This window comes from Dromiciops gliroides, chromosome 3 (assembly GCF_019393635.1).
Source record: "Dromiciops gliroides isolate mDroGli1 chromosome 3, mDroGli1.pri, whole genome shotgun sequence".
Classification (NCBI taxonomy): domain Eukaryota; kingdom Metazoa; phylum Chordata; class Mammalia; order Microbiotheria; family Microbiotheriidae; genus Dromiciops; species Dromiciops gliroides.
In genome coordinates, this window is record NC_057863.1 from 403,693,974 (window position 1) to 403,716,014 (window position 22,041).

At 40.0% G+C, this 22,041-nt stretch overlaps 1 protein-coding gene across 1 annotated transcript in view; it reads right to left on the reverse strand.

Annotated features, from left to right (window-relative positions):
• Positions 1-22,041, reverse strand: part of AMER3 (APC membrane recruitment protein 3) — a 72,066-nt gene that overhangs the window by 36,861 nt on the left and 13,164 nt on the right. Inside the window, exon 2 of the mRNA XM_043995956.1 lies at positions 17,342-20,332. Within this exon, the coding sequence (XP_043851891.1) occupies positions 17,363-20,311 (2,949 nt within the window). The 5' untranslated portion in view covers positions 20,312-20,332 and the 3' untranslated portion in view covers positions 17,342-17,362. The remainder of the gene's footprint in view (positions 1-17,341; positions 20,333-22,041) is intronic.

The window sequence follows — 22,041 nt, forward strand, 5'->3', positions numbered from 1 at the left end:
AAAATGTCACCTACTCCATGAATTCTTCCCCATCCTCCAACTAATAACACATACCCCACTAACATAGCCCTTTATCTGTACCTTTCTTATGTTCTTCTCATGTATTATTTTGTATTATATTCATTTGTGTATGAAAGTGTTAAAGATAGCCTAGTAAGATACAGAGAGGTTGCAATACACATTGATGAAATCACAGGAACTTGAAGAATGGAAAGATATTAAGTATGTACAACATATTCCCATGACTGGAATGTAAGCTCCGTGAGGGAAGGAGTCCCTTCTCTCTCCACTATTCATAACAGTGCTTGGTGTATAGTGCTAGGCACTTAATAAATGGTTTAATTCAGCAAATTGAATTGAGTTAAATGACTAAACCACTATTGAATTTAATTCTCCATGGAACCCTAGAGAGATCATTTCACTTAGGCCTGGCTCCATGCCCTTCTCTCCCAAGCTATGAAATATAATTCATGCACTCTTTGACTTTCAAGAGAAGCTGAGAAAATGCACTAAATGAATAAATAAGTCTGCCAAGTATTTTGAAGCCCTCAGGGATGAGCCCGGCTTTCTGTCCAAAGCAATGCTTATACTTCTGAGCATCTGAGTAGCACCTCCAAGGCCTAATTCTCATAGGAGACACAGAAAGGACAGCCCAAGTCCAGCCCATTGAATGAGTGTTTTTCCCACCCCTTTATAGATGGCAAAGGAGGAGCAAGGTGCTATAATATTGACTTCTTATAATAAAATTCATTGAAACAAAATATCTTTTTTTTAATCCCTAAAAAAAGTGCAGAGATCTGCCATAGTCAGATCAAAAGTAATCAAACAAAATCTTGTGAATTGAATTTAAAAAATAAGGCAGAAACTCCTAGTCCTAAATATCATGGTTTCTCCTAGGTCTATTTTTTGCTGTGCCCAGACAAGCATTAATTATAATAAACAAGGTTTCAGAGAGTTGGTTGCTATAACAACATTTTGCTTAGGCCTTCAGGAGCCAAACCCAATTTGACTGTATAAAGCAAGGAAGTCAGAGACTTCTACATGCTCTGGAACTGAGGCCAGGAAATCATAGAGGGGTGTTGCAGGAGAAGAGCTAGCCTCTCTATCTTCTGAACAGGATGGCTTCTCTGCTCCTGTATGAAATGTCCTGATGATCAGAAGATCATTTACATACAATTCTAAATTATTAGGGTCCTGAGGTAAACCTAAATCCTACAGGCAGCTTGGTATTAGTGGAAAGGATACTAGACTTGGAGTCAGAAAATCTGGATTTGCATTTTGATTACATTAAATTAAAAAGGGTTTGTACAAACAGAAGCAATGCAGTCAAAATTAGAAGAGAGGCAGAAAGCTGGGAACCAATTTTTATAGGCAGTGTTCCTGATAAAAGCCTCATTTCTAAAATATATAGGGAACTAAATCAACTTATAAGAATACAAGTCATTCCCCAATTGAGAAATAGTCAAAGAATATGAACAGGCAGTTTTCAGATGAAGAAATCAAAATTATCTATTGCCATATGAAAAAATGCTCTAAATCACTATTGTTTTTGTTTTGTTTAGTGAGGCAATTGGGGTTAAGTGACTTGCCCAGGGTCACACAGCTAGTAAGTGTTAAGTGTCTGAGGCCGGATTTGAACTCAGGTACTCCTGAATCCAGGGCCGGTGCTCTATCCACTGCGCCACCTAACTGCCCCTCTAAATCACTATTAATTTTAGAAATGTGAATTAAAATAACTCTGAGGTACCACCTGACACATATCAGATTGGCTAATATGACAAAAAAGGAAATAATAAATGTTGGAGAAGCTGTGGAAAATTTGGAACACTAATGCATTGTTGGTGGAGTTATGAACTGATCCAATCAGTCTGAAGAGCAATTTGGAACTATGCCCAAAGAGCTATGAGGCTGTGTATACCCTTTGACCTGGTAATACCACTACTATCTCAAAAAGATCATAAAAAAGGGAAAGGACCCACATGTACACAAATATTTATAGCAACTCTCTTTGTGGCGGCAAAGAATTGGAAATCAAGGAGATACCCATCAATTGGGGAATGGCTGAACAAATTGTAGTATATGAATGTAATGAAATGCTATTGTACTATAAGAAATGATGAACAGCCAGATTTCAGAAAAACCTGAAAAGACTTACATGGATTGATGCTAAGTGAAATGAGCAGAACCAGCAGAACATTGTGCAATGATCAACTATGATAAACTTAGCTGTTCTCAGCAATACAATAATACAGGACAATTTCAAAGGACTCATGATGGAAAATGTTATCCACATCCAGAAAAAAAGAACTGTGGAATCTGAATTTCTACTTTTTTCTTTTTTTCTTTTTTGAGGTTTTTTCCTTTTATTCCGATTCTTTTTTCATAACATGATTAATGTGAAAATATGTTTAATGTGATCATATATGTACATATATATAACCTATATCAGATTGCTTTCTGTCTTGGGGAGGTGAGAGGGGAAAGAGGGAGAAAATTTTGGAACTCAAAATCTTATTTAAAAAGATGTTGAGGGGCAGCTAGATGGTGCAGTAGATAGAGCACTGGCCCTGGAGTCAGAAGGACCTGAGTTCAAATCCAGCCTCAGACACTTAACACTTACTAGCTGAGTGACCCTGGGCAAGTCACTTAACCCCAATTGCCTCACAAAACAAAACAAAACAAAACAAAACAAAATAGAATAAAAAGAAATAAAAAGAATTCAGGGGGCGGCTAGGTGGCACAGTGGATAAAGCACCAGCCCTGGATTCAGGAGGACCTGAGTTCAAATCCCACCTCAGACATTTGACACTTACTAGCTGTGTGACCCTGGGTAAGTCACTTAACCCTCATTGCCCTGCAAAAATTTTAAAAAAACTGTTGAAAAATATTTACATGAAACTGGAAAAAATAAAATAATATTAAGATTGAAAAAGAAAAAATATCTGAATTTGAATATTAACTCTGCCATTTACTAGCTGTGTGACAATGGCTTTGGACATACTGTAGTCAATTTCACTCCTCCCATACTTCTACAAAAACTGACAATGTAATATGATATCATCCTGATATGTTAGCCTATAAGGTAAGGTAAACATCAGTCTTAACCTCTGACACCAGGATCATAAATTCACTCCACTGGATCTAGACATTTTAGTTTCACATAGTCAACACATCTGGATGACTAACAATCTTTTATCTAGGTATTATAAGAATGCATATGATGTGACTAATAAATTCCCATATTCCCGCTCTGTAGATTCAATCCCAATAAACCCTGCTGTATGTTGGTAGTATTTGATCACTCCATTATTCAAAAGCCTACAAAGTCTCCCTATTTCCTAATAAAATGATTTCAAGTTCCTCATCCTGGAACCAAAGACCACCTATAATCTAACTCCACCCTAATTATTCAACATAATTTTTTTAATGTTTAAAAAATAAAAAAACAAACAAAAAAACTATTCAATATATCTGTCACAACCCCATAACAAGAACTCTCTACTCCAGCTCTACCCACCTTTCCTCTCTATCCTCAGTTCAAAACATGCTCAATTCTACCTCCATGTCTTTACAATTCCTATTTGCTTCACTTGAAGCACAATCCTATCCCCATTTAATCTCTAATTTTCTAGACCCAGGTGATCAGTTATGGGCATCACTTTTAAAAGGGTGATTATTGAACTGAAGGCTATCCATATGAGAGAAATCAAGGTTAGTAAAAGATGTGGAAATTCATACAATGATATATTGAAGGAATAGGCAATGGTTAGCCCAGACGTGATCTGGGGAAATATGATAGCTTTGTTCAAATATTTCAAAGTCCATTGTGTAGTCAAGCAATTAAACTTAGCCTGTGTGACTTTAGAAGGCAGAATGAGAACCAATGGATGGAAATTACAGGGAGGCAGATTTCTGCTTTACCTAAAAGGAAATAATCTAACAAGAACTGTTCAAAAACAGAGTAGGTTGCCTCAAAAGGCTGGGGGCAGCTAGGTGGCACAGTGGATAAAGCACCAGGATTCAGGAGTACCTGAGTTCAAATCTAGCCTCAGACACTTGACACTTACTAACTGTGTGACCCTGGGCAAGTCACTTAACCCCCATTGCCCCACAAAAAAAAAAAAAAGGTAACTAGCTGCCAATAACTACACATGCTCAAGCAGGGGATGGATGGCCACATGCTAATAGATATCCTAGAAGAGGAAATTTACTAGATGACCTCCAACTCCCTGATTCTATGACTTTATGGTCTCTTACATTGTCTTCTAATGGGCAAGAATAGTTTAAGGAAAAAGAGGACTTGGAATTTTTTTTTAATCACGTTTGAATTCCAGCCTTGCTATTTGCCTCAGGCAAGAGATTTCCCCACTCAGTTTGTTTCCTTGTAGGGAAAATAATGTTTTTTCTACCTCCCTCAAAATGTCTTTGTGAGAATTAAAAATGTATGTAAATGGACTTTATAACCATAACATACTATATAAACATTAAGCCCTTTCCTTTTTCTTTTCACAGCCAAATTCTTAGAAAGTATGAAATACAGTCCTTATTTCCCTTGCCTTACTTCTCAATTCCTTGCAACCCATTTTTCAATACCAGCATTTGCTCAAAACTATTCTCTCTGAGGATATCAATGATCTCAGCTTCTAAATCAAAGGGTGTTTTCCCAGTCCTTATCTTTCTTGATCTTTCTGCAGCATTTGACACCATTAGATGCTCCTTCCCTTTGGGATGCTTTCTTCCCCTTAGCTTTGTGACACTACTCTCTATTGCTTCTCCTACAGGATTGTCTAACTATTCTTCCTAGTTCCTCCCCTCAATCATTACCTTTCTCCCACTTAGCCTGGGCATCCCCAAAGATTCTGCCCCATACCCTTTTTTTCTTCTCTTTCTACATTCTCTCCCTTGATGATCTCATCAGTTCCATAGGCACAATTATCATCGTTATGTAAATAATTCCCAAATCAAGTATATTCAACCCTAATCTTTCTTCTGAACTTTATTTCCATTTTACCAACTGCCTTCTGAATTCTAGTTCCATATTATCAGCTACCTACTGGACATCTCCTCCAAGATGTTCCATTGGCATCTCACCTTCAACACATTCAAAATGGAATTTATTTTACCCACCCCCCCCAAAAAAAAACTTCCCAATTTGCACTGATAGCATTATCTGTCTAATCACCCATATATACAACCTCAGAGTCATCCTTAACTCCTTCTTCTCTCTCAACCCACATATCAAATCCAAGGATAATATAACATCTCCATAACATCTCTTGCATCCATTCCCCATTCCTCCATTTATATAGTCTCAACCCTAATTCAAATTCATCACCTCTCACCTACATTATTGCCACCTAGGTTATCCCAATAGCTTCCTAACTGGTCCTCTGCTTCTCATCTCTTCTTTCTCCAATTCAACACACACACACACACACACACACACACACACAGCTAACAAATTGATATTCCTAAAATACTAATCATATCATCACCTTACAAAAATCACCAATGGTTCTCTTGCCTATAGAATCAAATATAATTTCCTTTCAGATAAAACACAAAATCCTCAGTCTGGCATTTAAAGCCCTCTAGAACCTGGCTCCCTCCTACCTTTCATATTACAATATATATTACATATGAATAATTCATTTTATTCCATTTCATTCACTCTCTGCTCCAGTGACATTGGCCCTCTAGCTATTCCCGGCTCATGACATTCACTCTTTTGCCCCCATTCCTTTGCACAAGGGTCAGATGCATTCCTTTCTCACCTCCACCTCAAAGCACTCTCAGCTTCCTTCAGAGCACATCCCAAGGGCCACCTCCAAAATAAAACCTTTCCTGCTCCCCCACCTCTTTAGCACTTTCTCCCTCTTGAAATTATTTTGTATTACTTTACTTCCTATTTACTTAGTCACCTACAGATGGTTATCTAACCAATAGAACTTAAGGTCCTTGAGGCCAGGGACCACTTTGTTATTGTCTTTCTATCCCTAGCATAGGCCCTCAAAAATAATAAAAATAATAGCTAACATTTACATAGCACCTACTATGTGCCAGGCACTGTGCTAAGCACTTTATGAATATTATTTCATTTGATCCTCATAACAACTCTGAGAGGTAAGTGTTATTATTATCCCCATTTTATAAATGAGGAAACTTGTGGGCAGCTAGGTGGTGCAGTGGTGTCCTGGATTCAGGAGGACCTGAGTTCAAATATGAACTCAGACACTTGAAACTTACTACTGTGTGACCCTAGGGAAGTCACTTAACCCTCATTGCTCCAGAAAAAAATTAGGAAACTGAGGCAGAGGTTAAGTGACTTGCCCAGGGTCACAAAGCTATATTAAGCTGGATTTGACCACAATAGAAACTTAACAAACATTTGTTGAATTTAAGGCATTATTATTCTTAACTTAATATTTCATATATTTGGAGCCTAATAAGTGCTTAATAAATACTTATCGATTGACTGCAAAATGGTGGCATAGACTGGAGATACAAAAATGAAAAAGAAGAGTCCCTGTCTTCAAGGAGCTTAAGGTAAGGAACTGAAGAGAAATGTATGCACATAATTAGAATACAAGTTAGAATATGGGTAAGTGCATTGACCAGATAAAAGGGTTATAAGAGCATCAAAGAGAGAAAGGTTACTTCTTATTGGGACATTCAAGAAATGCTTCATGGAAGAGGTGGCACATGAACTGAGCCTAAAAGGAAGAGAAAGGTTTGAATGAAAGGGAGCAGTGGATGTATAGGGGCAGCTCATTCTTGGCACACAGGACTCTGTGTGGAGAGGTAGATCTCTTACCAATGTATATTCGCATACAAAGAAATCAGGAATTATTCTGATGTATTCTGACTTAAAATTTAAAACCCCTACTAGGAGAGGGAGAAGTCTCCTTGAAAAAGAAAATGTCATAAGAGCATTCCTTATCTCTTGGGGATCAATTTAATTAGGAATTAATTAATTCTGAAGTTGGAATTAAATGAAGAAGATATTTTTGGACAGGACAGGGTCTCTACAATGAACAGTCCAGTTTGGCAGGAACATAATGTGAATCTTGTCTCCTCACCTAGACTACAAATTTCTCAAGGTCAGGGACATGACTTCTTCCTCTTTCTTATAGAGGCAGCATAGTTTAGTGGAAAGAAAACTGGACTAGGAATCAACGGATCTGGGCTAAATTTTATCTCCACTATTGACTTTCTATGTCACCATGAACAAGTCATTCCATCATTCTCACTTTCTTAATCTATAAGTAAGGATACCAATTCTCAGGTACCCTTGAGCTGTACAATTCTGTAATCCTTGAAGCTCTCAAAGGACCTGGCCTAAATCTGAATCCACAAAAGGCTCTCAATAAATCCTTGATGAATTGAATTAGTGTTTAATTTAGTGTCTAAAGAGATTTAGAATTTATCTGTAAATGTCATTTGTCCTAGTAATGGTGTGGTCCCCCAATGAGAGGCAACATGGCAGGGTGGATGGAGTTTTAGACTAGAAGTTGGGAAGATTTGGGTTTGAAACCTACCTAAAGTGCTTATTATCTCTGTGACTGTGGATGAGCCGCTTAACTTTAATAAGCCTCAGTTTCCTCATCTATAAAATGGGGGTAATAATAGCACCTACTTCAGAGAATTGTTATGATAATCAAATGAGAAAATATATGCAAAGCATTTTGCCAGCCTTGAAGTGCTATATAAATGGTAGCTCTTGTCCCAAATAATGAACAGTGGCTGGACTTAACACTCTTATTGGGGCAAAACTTCATTTATTTGGGGCTGCTAAGGCTTTTCTCCCCTAAATATAACTAAGTTCCTGGCCCTTGTAGTCACATAAATTGCAAATACAAGACATTCCCACTCCAAGTGGCAAACCTTTTTGTCCCTATTCATATGGAATATTGGATATATCAGACTCCTTAGGGGGAATGCAACTGCTGATCTCTCCAGGCAGACTATGCATTGTGGGGCCCTTGTCAGAAGGAGGGCATCTCTTTCCTGTATCTTTCATTGACAATGATTTGTATGGACACGGAGAAGCAGAAATAGGGAAAACATCATCATGAGTCCTCCGGAACTGTGTTAAATGAAGAAGAAAATTGTTTAATTTAGCATCCAGACCTTGCATCTGGGAGGGTGTTGTTTGACATTGGTCTCTATGAGCAGAGGCGGGACAATCTATTTCCTCTAAACCCCCTTTTTCCCCATATAAAGCTTTTCTTTATGGGAAATCCATGCATGGCTTCTTAAACTCAAAGGAAGAAATCAGGGCCAGTCATGGTTCAAAGTGTAAAATTGGAAAATTTCAGCTTCTGTGTTTCCAGTTTCTAATTTTTGAGCCCCCCTTCAGGTGCCTCTCTTCCCTGCCTTCTGCTGCCCAACCTGTTCTGTCCATGACTTAAGAGACCTCCTATTTCCTCACCCCATCCTTCCTGTAGTCTAAGGAAGCACTCAAATTCATTCACACTGTGCTATTACAGACTTAGTATATCAACCTCTTTAAAGAAAAAGGATCCTAGATAGAACAGCAGAGCTAGCAGAAACTTGAAAGATCACATGATCCAACAATCTCATTTTACAGTCAAGACTGAGGCCAAGAGAGATTTAAAGACTTGGTGTTTCACGTTAGGTTAGTGAAAAACTGGTACTGGAAGACAGTTTTCCTGATTCAAAGTCTTACCCTCTTTCCATTATACCAAAAACTAAGTAATGAATTTCTAATGGGTCAGTGACAGGTTAGTTGGAGAGAATTCTCAATATTTCCCTCCTGTACCTATCTACTTCACTTATCATAAAGAAGATCTGGACCTCTTTCATCTTAAATAAAAATGGAATCTTTAAATAAAACCTAAACATATTTTTATCTTCAACTGCAGGATGTGCTACTCATTAGTTGAGTATGTGTAGTTACTTGTGTGGTTAGTAGTCAGGATGAATTTACTAAAAATATCTACTCTTAAGCAGCCTTTCTTGTGACTAATGACACCTCAAGAAGTATGATGTAGTAGAAAAGTGCTAGAGTTGGAATCAGAGGCTCAAATCTTGGCTCTATCATTACCCATGTGACCTTGGGAGAAAATCTCACACTTCTCTGAGTCTAGTTTTCTCATCTTTAAAATAAGGGAATTGGGGGGCAGCTAGGTGGCGCAGTGGATAAAGTACCAGCCCTGGATTCAGGAGTACCTGAGTTCAAATCCAGCCTCAGACACTTGACACTTACTAGCTGTGTGACCCTGGGCAAGTCACTTAACTCCCATTGCCCTGCAAAATAAATAAATAAAATAAGGGAATTGGACTGGATGAAATCTAAGGTCCCTTCAAACACTAAAATCAATGATCCTTTGGTGTACAATTTATCTAGCCAGTGTGGAAGACTTGATCTGGACCTGTCACATAGAACTAAGCTAACAAACCTACATGGGAATAGAAAGTATACAAACAGATGAAGAAAGGGACATGGCATATATGTACATTTATTGTACTTGTTTCATCAAAAGGGATATTTTCTTAATAAAAATATTGATTAGACTTTAGTTTGAATTCTAGACATATATTGGGAGATTAATTCCATATTTATTTCTTTTTTTGTTGTTTTTTTATTTTTCTTTTGCAGGGCAACAAGGGTTAAGTGACTTGCCCAGGGTCACACAGCTAGTAAGTGTCAAGTATCTGAGGCCAGATTTGAACTTAGGTCCTCCTGAATCCAAGCCCAGTGCTTTATCCACTGCGCCACCTAGCTGCCCCCTATTTCTTTTTTAGTATTTGTTGAGCAGTAAGCTTATAAGTCAATGTGCAATGGAGTTGATTTGTTGTTGGGTTTGCATGTTTTTTAGATATCAAGGGAAGTGTATGGGTTTAGTAGGTAACTGCTATGGATAAAGTCTAGAGGGAAAGGGTTCTTAACCATCCATGGATAGTTATAAAGGGGTCTATAAACTTAGATGAAAAAAATACATATTTTTAATAAGTTTGCCATTTCCTTTAATTATGAATGTAGACTACAAACATTATTCTGTAAAAGAGTGTACACCACCAAAGCTGTCTATAAAACAAAACAAAACAAAAAAGGTAATAACTCCTATTATAAAGGGTTCCCCTGATATATATATATATATATATATATATATATATATATATATATATATCATCTGATGAGCAGGGTCTCATAATTACTAAATATCAGAAGTGAGATTTGAACTCAGGTCATCTTGACTACAAGTCTCCACTCTATCCACCAAACCAAGCTGCCTCTGTTAAATTTTATAATAAAAATAATATTTCTAGAAAGGAAAATAGGACCTGGTCTCATGAGCATTATGATCTAACTTAAACAGTCATTTGTTGTTCAGTCATTTTTAGTCATGTCTGACTCTTTGTGACCCCATTTGAGATTCTCTTAGCAAAAATACTGGAGTGGTTTTGCCATTTCCTTCTCCAGCTCATTTTACAGATGAGGAAACTGAGGCAAACAGGGTTAAGTGACTTACCCAGGTTCACATAGCTAGATTTGAACTCCAGGCCTGGCATTCTATCTTTTGCATCACCTAGCTACCCATAAACAATCATAGATGCTAACATATCAGAAATGTGATGAGAATTCACTAGTATTTAAACCAGCCCAGTCCCTGGTAGACCATAACTTTGGCTATGTCCTCCTCAATCCTCAGTCCAGCACAGTATTATACATACAGTAGGCACATAATAATTGCTGAATTGAATTCTATGTTGTGAGTGAAATTGTTCCCCAGTCCTAAGTTTCTTAGTGATTTTAGACTTTACTTTAGTAACTAATAATGCTTTGAGTGATAGACTATTGGAAAAGATGTAAAAGTAAACTTTGATCTACTTCTGTTGTATGTATGTAATTTACAAAGCCATTTTATAGCTTCATTATATTATATAGTACACTCTAGAAGTTTCATTAGATAATGAAGAATTAAGTGTAGATCTAGTTTGCTTTAACTAGGGACAAGATGCATAATAGTTAATGATGTTAGAAACATACTTATACAAGTTACATCTTGTTAGTTAAAAATGTGTAATCAAATTAAAGGTCAACTTACTAAAAATAGATGGAATTAACCAATCAGAATTGTTAAAGTTAATACAAAAGTATGAGGGGCAGCTAGGTGGCGCAGGACTCTCACTAAAAACAAAAAAAAATACAAAAGTATGTGAAAAGTGGTTATCACAAATGATGGTGCCATGTATGCCATTAAGGGAGTAAATGCATGCTATTTCTTCATATTTGAGGCATATCTGATGCAAATGTTTATCCCTTATGTCTTTTTTTTTTTGGTGAGGCAATTGGGGTTAAGTGACTTGCCCAGGGTCACACGGCTAGTAAGTGTTAAGTGTCTGAGGCCGGATTTGAACTCAGGTCCTCCTGAATACAGGGCCAGTCCTTTAACCACTGTGCCACCTAACTGCCCCCTCCTTTATGTCTTAAAAAAAAAAGTATGGTGCTATAAGAATATACATGCAAACAAATGTCATTATAACAAACATTGTACTTCTTGTATCTATCTTTAGATGTCTATAAAAGACTTAGGATATAAATTCTTAAGGATCCTGAGGGCTGGAGTCTTTGGGTCCTAGACCTGATGCTGGCTTTATTGTGAGACAGGATCCCTCTCTCAATAAACCTATTTTCTTTGACTTAGAGACTGGTTTTTTTCTTTGTCTAACATCGGGACTTAGAAATTTTCAAGACAGTGTTCTCTAAGGGACTACAGTATAGTCTTAGCATACAGTACATAATTTGGATCTCAGAGACCAGATATTGATTGCAACCCCATTATTGCTATTTGTCTGATGATTATTTTCTCCTCCTGTAGAGCAGGGTCAAGACTGTAGCCATGTATTGACTATTACTTGGCCACCAAAGAGAAGTGGTAGGTTAGGTGGGCTAGGCTTCCCCAGAGGCAAAAAGTAACTGCTATCATCCCAGGTCAGAAGATGATGACCAGTGCCAGGCTTTGCAACAGCTACAACTTGTCAAAACCCAAACAGGATAAGATTCAGATCACAGAGAGGCTGAGTAGGTCTTCTTGTATATTTTGTGATCCAAGCTATGCCAGAATCATAGATATAAAGCTGACCTCAGAGGTAATTTAGGATAAAAGGATTAAAATTCTTTATTTTACAGATCAGGAAAGTGAAATCTAATTAAGTTAAGAGATACACATACAGACAACGTCCTCCACTAGTCTGGACTGTGCTTGAAGTTCTATGATAAAAGAGTTATTTCTCTAGGTCTGGAAAGTTTTTCATCTTACAGAAATAAAGCTTGGTCTAATCAAAAGATCACCAGATTTGGGGATCAAAGAACCAGCTTTCTTCCTGGCTCTGAGACTTAACTACTTATATTATCTTTTTGTTGTTCTTCAGTCATTTCAATTGTGTCTGGCTCTTTGTGGCCCCATTTGGGGTTTTCTTGATAAAGACACTAGAGTATTTTAATATTTCCTTCTCCAGCTCATTTTACAGATGAGGAAACTGAGGCAAACAGGGTTAAGTGACTTGCCCAGGGTCACACAGCTAGTAAGTGTCTGAGGCCAGATTTGAACTCAAGATGAGTCTTCCTGACTCCAGGTCTGGCCCTCTATCAACTACACCATCTAGTTGCCCCTGTATGACTTTTAGCAAATTGTTCAGTTAATAATCCTTCACAATTTTTATAACACTTTAAGATTTTCAAAATATTTTCTCAAAACAATCCCTGAGGAGGAGGTAATAAGACTATCATCTTCATTTTACAAATGAGGAAACTGGTTAAGTGGTTCATTTATACTCACAAAGCGAAAAAGCAGACAAGGCAAGATTCAAACACAGGTCTCCAAATTCTAAGACCAGCACTCTTTCTGCTATAAGAGATTGCCTCGTTTAAATGCTCTGGGCATTATTCAGTTTCTTATCTATAAAATTGAGGTCTGATTAAATTATCTCCCAGAAGCTTTAATTGCTATGAATCTTATTTCAAATGAAAATATCCCTGGGAGTAATTTCACTTTAAGCTACCTTTAAAGGATGTTAAAAAATCTCAAACTTTAGTGGTTGAAAATTTCTAATAGCTTAAAACTAAACTGAATTTAAAGGTGAAAAACATCCTGTATATATACACAAACTTGACATCAGAAGTTAGGTCCTGGAGGAACTGTAAAACAATGGAAACTTCATCCACCAAGAGACAACACTAAACAACAGGAAGACTATACAGACAAATTTGGTTTCTTTAAATGTAAGTTACTGATACTTTTTTTTTTTACTTCTTACATTCCTATCAATAAAAACCAAGTCCATGATCAGGCCCTGGGTCCTCAGACCAGGAAAATTCTTGGCCTCTGAGGGAAGAAGGTATAGTTAAGGGATAACACAATAGATCCACTCTGATTTATTTGGGGGCCATGAGGTACCTGGCCTATGTTCTTTTCTATACCTGGTTTAGGTGATTTCTGAAAGTATCAGTACTGTTGAAGGAACAAGTCGGGGTATTTAAAATAGAGAAGAATTAGGAGGCACAATATTAGTAAGAATAATACAAGTAGGGGCAGCTAGGTGGCACAGTGGATAGAGTGGCGCAGTGGATAGACCACCGGCCTGAAGTCAAGAGGACCTCAGACACTTGACACTTACTAGCTGTGTGACCCTGGGCAAGTCACTTAACCCCAATTGCCTCAACAACAACAAAAAAAGAATAATACAAGTATCTTCGGATATTTGAAGGGTCTGTCATGTGGAAGAGGGATTACATTTATTTTTATGTGGCTCCAGAGGACATAACTAAGCCCAAGGTAGGCAGATTTCAGATCAATGGGAACAAACTATAGAAAAAGTAAAACTCTCAAAAAGAGGGATGGGCATCTTCATGAAGCAGTGAGCTCACTGTTGCTGGAAAGTGTCTCAACAGAGGCTGTAGCACTAGTTATAGCAGTCGGCAGGGAGGAGGAACTAGATTCAATTCAACTTACCAAACAAATGTTTCCTTGTGTGCAAGGCACAGTGCTAGGTACTGGGCATATGAAGACAAAAATGAAATAAACTCCAACTTCTTGGGCTGCTCCAATGCTGTGATTCTGTATTGTTAACCTAAAATTCCAAGTCTCTTGGGCCAGAGGTATGTGCTCCTGGTGCAGTGAATCCTGCAGGGCCCAGGGCATGTGCTTGACTTAGGAGATTCACCCTCAGGAATGGCCTGAGACACAAAAAGTTGCCCAGAATCACACAGATGGTGTCCAAAATATCATTTAACTTGATGTTTTCATGATTCCAATCCCATAATTCTATCCACTGTGCCTGGCTGATGCTCCCCAGTGAACAGACTACCATCAATATTTATTCAGCCCTACTGTGTACAGAGGACTGTGACTGGTAATCAAAGAGAAGCAAAGTTTAGATAAAACACAGACAGTCTCTGCTGTCAGAGAACTTCCAGGCTAGTGTAGGAATAAGAGAGCTACACAGAGAGCTATGAAATGCTATATAAAATTAATGGGTAGGGACAGTTAAGAGAAAGAATCCTGGATTTGCAGTGAGAGATCCAGGCTCCAATTCTTTTCCTCCTACTTATAAGCAGAGCAGGCAATTCATTTAAAACTCCCTGTACCTCAGTTTCCTCCTTTGAAAAATGGGGACAGTGGTTCTGCCACAAAATACCTGTGTGACCTTGGGTAAATCACTTCATCCCTGAACTTCAGGTCCCTCATCTATAAAATGAAAAATTTACATTCTATGATTCTAAGGTCCCTTCTAGCTCTAAACTATGAATCATCCTATACAACATACATTACCTACCTCAGGCTGTTGTGAAGAAAAGGTTTTGTAAACTTGAAAAGAAATTTAAAAATGGGACATAGTCATTTACACAACTCTTTTCTCAACAGTACAAGTAATGTCTATTTTATGAATGAGGAAACTGAGCTTAGAAAAACATGACTTTCCTAGAATCTTCCCTCTGTTGATTATCTCCAGGTTATCCTGTCTATACCTTCTTTGTACATAATTGTCTCTCTCCTTAGACCATAAGCCACTCAAAAATTGAGACTGTCTTTTGTTTCTCTTTGTATCCACAGTGCTTAGCACAATGCCTGGCACATAGGCCCTTAACAAATGCTTAATGACTTGACTTGTTGACACACCTAGCAGGGATCAGTCAGTATTCAAAGTCTAAGTCAATCCCTCTTCCCTCCTATGTCTATGGTTCTATGATAAGACAGTTTTGCTAAGGACTGCCCTTCCATGATATTTGGGAGACCTTTGGGTGTCCCTCAAATCACTGCAGGTAGGCAACCACTTCTCCTTTCTATGTGTAGGGACAAACTTGCTATAAATCATACTTTTAATTGTAAAGTCAAAGAATCCTGATATAAACCCAATGAAGTATAGAATTCAGCTCAGAACTTGTACCCCCCCAGAGATGCCACCTAACAGATTCATTTCCATTTAGACTACAGTAAGTCTCTGTAGGATATCATTGACCAATGTGAGAGTTTTGGAGACTATCAAATTCAATTCTATTCAATATAAATTTACCTAGCTGCTAATCAGCTGTATGCTAGGTACTATGACACCTTGCCATGGGCTGAATCCCAGCTCTTTCAAGTCATTTTCCCTCTAGTAATTTTCTTATCTATAATATGTGAGGATTGAACCAGATAACCTTTATGACCCTTTCAAGCTAAATCCTAAACATTCCATTAGGGCCCCTTTAACCTTTTGCTACTAGCACTGGAATAGATCCCTGATGTCTAGGAGCTATTTAAATTGTATTCCTACCAACCAGAGAAAGGATAAAGGAAATGCTGGCTAGAAGCCACTCACATACTGGCTGGTTCTCCATTTCCTTTAGCTGTTTTCCTTCATACACACAACCCCTCCCTGTTTCTGTCTCTTTCCCCCAGGCCTCAGATGGATTCACTTGGATGCCCTCTCACCTGCTACCAGCACCCAAACAGCTGTTCCCCATCATGCCTAGGACCCTGCAGGATTCAGGGAGGCAGCTGTGAGTGGAGGTCAATCAGTGGGAATTGTCTAAAGGCAAACAATGTCCTCTTACAGCACATCACTCTGCTAGGGCTGGTAGACTGAGGGTGGCAGCTCCAGACAACTGCAGAGGAGCTTAAACAAATGCAGTCAAGTCTCGATTTAGGCAAAACATGTGTGCCTATTGCCTAAAGTGAGGCTGACCTGAATTCTAATTTGATTTCAGCTGAATCTCGCTTTAAAGGCATGAGAGAGATTTCTGTTTAAAGGAACCCAGCTATGACATAATAAAGCCAGCTTCTAAAATGCAAATAATCCCCACCCCCTGATTTCTCTGTCTCTATATCTGGCTTCTTTCAAACAGTAGTCTGCAATGACATCATCTGAACTGAATTTGTTTTGCAAATTCACACGTTGAAGCAGGGCCAGGACTCTGGAAAGTTGATGAAATTTGTCTCTAAACAGTCCCAGGCTCTCTTTTCTGTGCTCTGTTCATTTCCTTTTTATGCTACCCCCTCGCACCCAGTGCCCACATGCTGCCCTGAATACTGCCTGTCAGGGAGAGACATGCACAACACCAATAGATGGTAAACTGAGGCAATCATATAGGACCTGGTTCTTTTGGGGGCTGTTGCATGATTGCTGGTGACTTCACAGTGATCCAAGGTGGCAACTGAGAGAAGATGGATATGACAGTTGGTGCTAAAAAAAAAAAAATACTACCAAAGGCTCATACCACATATAATGTTCCCATATATTCCCCACCCTCAAATGGGCAAATTGCTCAACCTCTATTTGCCTCAGTTTCCTCATCTGTAAAATGGGGATGATAGTAGCACCTATCTCACAGGGTTGTTGTGAGGATCAGAGAAGATAATATTTGTAAAGCACTTAGTACCATACCTAGCATATAATAAATACTTTTTTAAAAAAAAACTTGTTTTGGGGCAGCTAGGTGGCGCAGTGGATAGAGCACCGGCCCTGGAGTCAGGAGTACCTGAGTTCAAATCCGGCCTCAGATACTTAACACTTACTAGCTGGGTGACCCTGGGCAAGTCATTTAACCCCAATTGCTGCACACACCCATACACACACACACACACACACACACACACACACACAACTTGTTTCCTTCCCAACTCATTGTAAATGTCTTCACATGAGAAAGTAGATCCATTCACACATTTAAAAGTTCCCAGCAAACTCTCAAACTATTAAATTCATCCCAAGGCAATGGACAGAACAGCCACATCTTCTGCCTAGTTCAGCCTTCAGAGACAAGAGACAGTAGTGCTCAGTGGCTCCTTTATTATCTTTAGGTTGCTTACTTAACTTAGTTACCAAAACTCACCTCCTTTCGCTAGAGAGGCTCTTATAGGTTGGTCTCGGCCATGGCTGGGCTTGCAGCCATCACCTCAGCATGACAGGGGAGGGCCCCCACACGGGCTAGAAGGTTGTGATGACATTCCAGGGAGCTCCCAGAGGTAGGACCAGGTATCTTTATGTCTGAACATGGGCACAAGTTTTGTGGGGAGCTGCTGCTACCTGCACATGAGGCCTGAGGGAAGGCTGCTCCTGGCCTAACTGAGCCACTGGAGGCAAAGAGAGGTATGAATTTTGTTTGGTCCTCCTGTGTGACCCCAGAGGGGTCTCCAGGGCTGAGGGGGAGGTGAAGATCCTGGATGTAGGAAAGGGTTTGACCATTCAGCTGAGCATATTCAAAGTTGATCTTATTTGATGAGACTTGTCTCATGTGTTTTAAGAAGCTTGCCTGGCATTTCTGATTATGCCAGGGACTTAGCCCTTCATCTGGGCTCGTGGGCACTTCTTGAAGCTTTCTGGTTGGAGAGAGAAGGGGATATCCAGAGCCAGCGGGGTTACAATTGCATTCATTTTGTAGCAAGACACAGTGGCTCCCTACCTTCTGTCTCTTACACAGAGTACTGCCCTCTTCCTTCCGGAGGCACCACTCAGCTAGGGGGTTGTTTTCATAGCTTATCTTCAGGGATGCCACCTGTGTCATGCAGCTTTCCAGGACAGGCATTATGTCTGGCTCACCCCTCTTAAGGACAGGACTGGTCTGCCTTTGGAAGCATCTTAGGCTCAAGGGTGGACTTGGCTTTTCATGGGCACTAGGGCAGGAAGAGGGACTCAGGGCTTTGTGTTCATCCAAGGCATCTGCCAGAGTGACTTCTCCTGCCTCTACTGGCCAAGAGGAAGTCTCTAATGAAGACTGACCTTTTCCTTTCTCTGTGGATACCTGTGAGGGGTGATGGAGAAGCTCTTTCAATGGATCTCCAGTGGCTAGAGGGGCCTCACCCAGAGTCCTGCTCTCATTGGAACCCAGATCCTTCTCAGGCATGTACATCTGCCATCCTCCAGCTGCTAAATGAGGCATAGTAGACATCCAGGACCTGACCACATCTGAGGCACATGTATTCCCTTCATCTGGGGTCCCAGGAGAATGATCTTCCCTTTGAGGTACTTCTTTATGTTTTTCTACTGTCTCATGGTTAGAATGTCTCCTGTTGATTACTTGCTCTGGGCAAGACAGTGGTTCTTGGTTGTCAGTTTCCTTCTCACTTGAACCCTCATTCCCAGATCCCATGCTAATAGTTGCTCCTCCTGCTTCTTGGCCTAATGGGAGGCCCAAGCAGACAGAAGGGTCACCACTTTCCTTTACTGGTGATGGCAGGGTCTGGGCCCGATCTGAGGGAGAAACAAGCTCTGGGTTTCTGCGGAGCCAGTTGATGATGCCCATGGTGAGGGAGAGCTCTGTGTCACATAGCTTCAAGAGGCACTCCTTCCCTTTCCAAGTGCTGTGCAGAAAACTCTGGCTGATGATGTCCAGGGCTGGCTGAGGAGCCAGGTTCTCCTCAGCCCCTACGTGGAAACTGTAGATAGACAGGGGAATTTCAACAGCCTGCTCAGAAAGGCTCTCTGACACACACAAATCATCATCTATGATGGGGCTGATCTTGGCCTCACTGGGGTCATAGAAGAGCTCATAAAGGGCATCGCCACTATAGCTATCCCGAGGGAACCGGCCATTGGGCACCCCTGGGCTTTGGATCTCCTTTCCATCATCCTCTAGACCTGGGGAAAAAGAATCATAATAGCCTTCATCACTGGTGGAGGTGGATTCCTGATGCTCACTCTTTGGAGTTCCAGTGTCTATGGAGCTATCTTTGGAACTGTCAGGGCCACCACCAGGAGACAGTGGAAGATCAGCCAGCATGGCTGGCTCATATTTGGGTCTTCCAGCATCACTACCCTTGGAGCCCTCTAGTTTGCGATCAAACAACGCACTTTGGTGTTGCCTCACTGACCAGTTGATGTTGTCCCAGAACTTGGCAAAGTCAGTAGCCTCATTCTGAGCTGGTGAGGCCAGTTGTTCTACCCCACCCTGGAAAGAGCCCATGGCAGATGTGTTCTCTCTGGCTCTTGGTCTCCGGGTCAAAATCTCCTGGCTGCCCTCCAGCTCTAGTGAGGCTGATACCTCATCAGCAAAAATCTCCCCACAGCCAGTAAGAGAATCAAAGCTTTTAAGGGAAGCTACATCTTCACATAAGGCCCCACAGTAGTCATAGGAAGAATCAGACTGTATCTCACTGTCAGACAAGTCCTGAGCCAAGCTATCAGCAGCCAATGTTTCCCCAGGTTTGAAGAAGGACTTACTTAGTCTTTCAGGTATTTCCCCCTCACATCCTGGAGATGGAAGGTTTTTGCCTTTCCCCATCAGCATAGCCAGACTCTCTGACTTATTCTTCTTAATGTGGAATATATCCCGGAACCCCTTCTTGGATCTCTTCAGAGAAATTCTCTTTCTGGGGATGCTCTTGGCTACAGCTGGCACAAAGGGCATTTGGGGTACAAAGTGACGGTAATCAATCATTTGCTGACCACTACAACTGGATGGGCTAGGGCTGCCCACTGGTGCTCTCCTACCATGGGCTCCTGGGTGACTTCCTAGACCAGAAAAGCTAATACTGTTGACCAGCCTCCCTATAGGCTTGTCTGCTCCCATCACACAGTCATGAGTCTTGCTCTTCCGCACCAGTTTATAGGAAGACCCACAAGAGGCCCCAAGGTCTTCATCAGGTGTCAAACGGGTCACCTTGCTGGAAAGCCTGTAATGTTTTTGGGAGGCCAAACCTGCTTTCTGACTCTCCTCTTCTAAGGGCCTTCCATCAGTTCCTTCTAGCCTTGGCCTGAGAGCCCCAACTTCCTTACTTCGGAAGGCAGCCTCTCCCACTGTTGGTTTTTCATTGGAAATCTGCAGACTGGATTTTATGAAGGTCTTTCCCCTTCTGAGTTCCATGTTTCCCCTTAAGAACTGCTTCTGTGGAAGGAAATTACAAGAGAGAGTAAGATGGGTCTGATAGTTGTTTTAAAACAAAACATCACAATCAAAAAGTTATAGAATCTCAGGGGCAGCTAAGTGGTGCAGTGGATAGAGCACTAGCCCTGGAGTCAGGAGGACCTGAGTTCAAATCCAGCCTCAGACACTTGACATTTACTAACTGTGTGACCCTGGGCAAGTCATTTAACCCCAATGGCCTCAAAAACAACAACAACAAAACTTATAGAATCTTAGCGCTGGAAGGGACCCTGGAGATCTTCTAAGACAAAACAGATGAGTAAAGTGAGACCCAGACATGTTAAATGAGTTACCTTTGACCACACTGTGAGTTAATGGAAGGGCTAGGACTAGAACTCAGGTCTACTCATTCCTGAACCACTATTTTGTTTAGAGTCATTTTAATTCAATTCAAGGAGTATTCATTAAGTACCTATTATAAAGTACCTATTGCTAAGTACTACCAGAGATACAAGAGAAAGGGATGATATAGTTCCTATTCTCAAGAAGCTTAATTGGAGAGAAATGAAACAACCCATGGAACAGCATAAGACAGTACATAGTAAAAAAAAAACAAACAAACACCTAAGTGGTATGGTTCAGACCCCAAGTGCATTAGGAGGTAAGAGAGTTGATTTGGTGAAGCAAGTCTCCATGGGACTTGACATGGGCCTTGAAAGATAAATAGTATTTTGGGGGCAGCTAGGTGACACAATGGATAAAGCACAGGCCCTGGATTCAGGAGTACCTGAGTTCAAATCTAGCCTCAGACACTTGACACTTACTAGTTGTGTGACCTTGGGCAAGTCATTTAACCCTCATTGCCCCCCACAAAAAAAATATAAATAGGATGTTGACACATAAAAGGGATAACAAAAGTATTTGTATCATTGAAAAGGTAGTATAGCTAAACCACTTGGACTAAGAGAAGTGGGTTTTACCAAAAGTCTGGGAAAAAATTTAGTACTTTTGTTTCTAAGGGCTCCAAGTAACTAGTATATTTCTTAATAATAAACATTTTTGTTTATAGTTTGGGGTTCCAGCAAACAATCATATATGGGTTATACATGTATGATTATGTAAAACATTACCATATTTGTCATTTTGTATAAAAAAACTTGATTAAAAGAAAAAATGAAAGAATGTGAAAAATAGCATGCTTCAGTCTGTTCCATCAATATCAGTTCTTTCTTTGGAGGTGGATAGTATGTTTCATCAATAGTCCTTTGGGATCATCTTGGATCATTGTACTGTCGAGAATATTCAAGTCATTAACAGTTCTTCATCAAACAATATTGCTTTCTCTGTGTGCAATGTTCTCTTGCTTCTGCTCACTTCACGATACATCATTTCATACATGTCTTTCCAAGCCTTTCTGGAGAAACTAGCAAGAGAATAGCAGTGATGAATTGAGTAAACTCTCATACCACATATTCAAGTGGAAAGGAAACTGAGGGAGATAGGTCACAGGGAAGACAGGATGATTGTGGGAAGATACCAAAGTCAGTATCAAGAATTCCAAGACTGGAAGAGTGTGAGACAGGAGCAAAACCCAAATCAAGACAGAAGGTATCCAGATATTCAAATGACACCAATAGAGTTCTGCTGTCAAGTGCAATCCTTTGAAAAACTGTCACAGTTCTATCCTATAGAGAGCAGATCTGTTTTGAAGGAAGGTCTTTTCCAAGTCC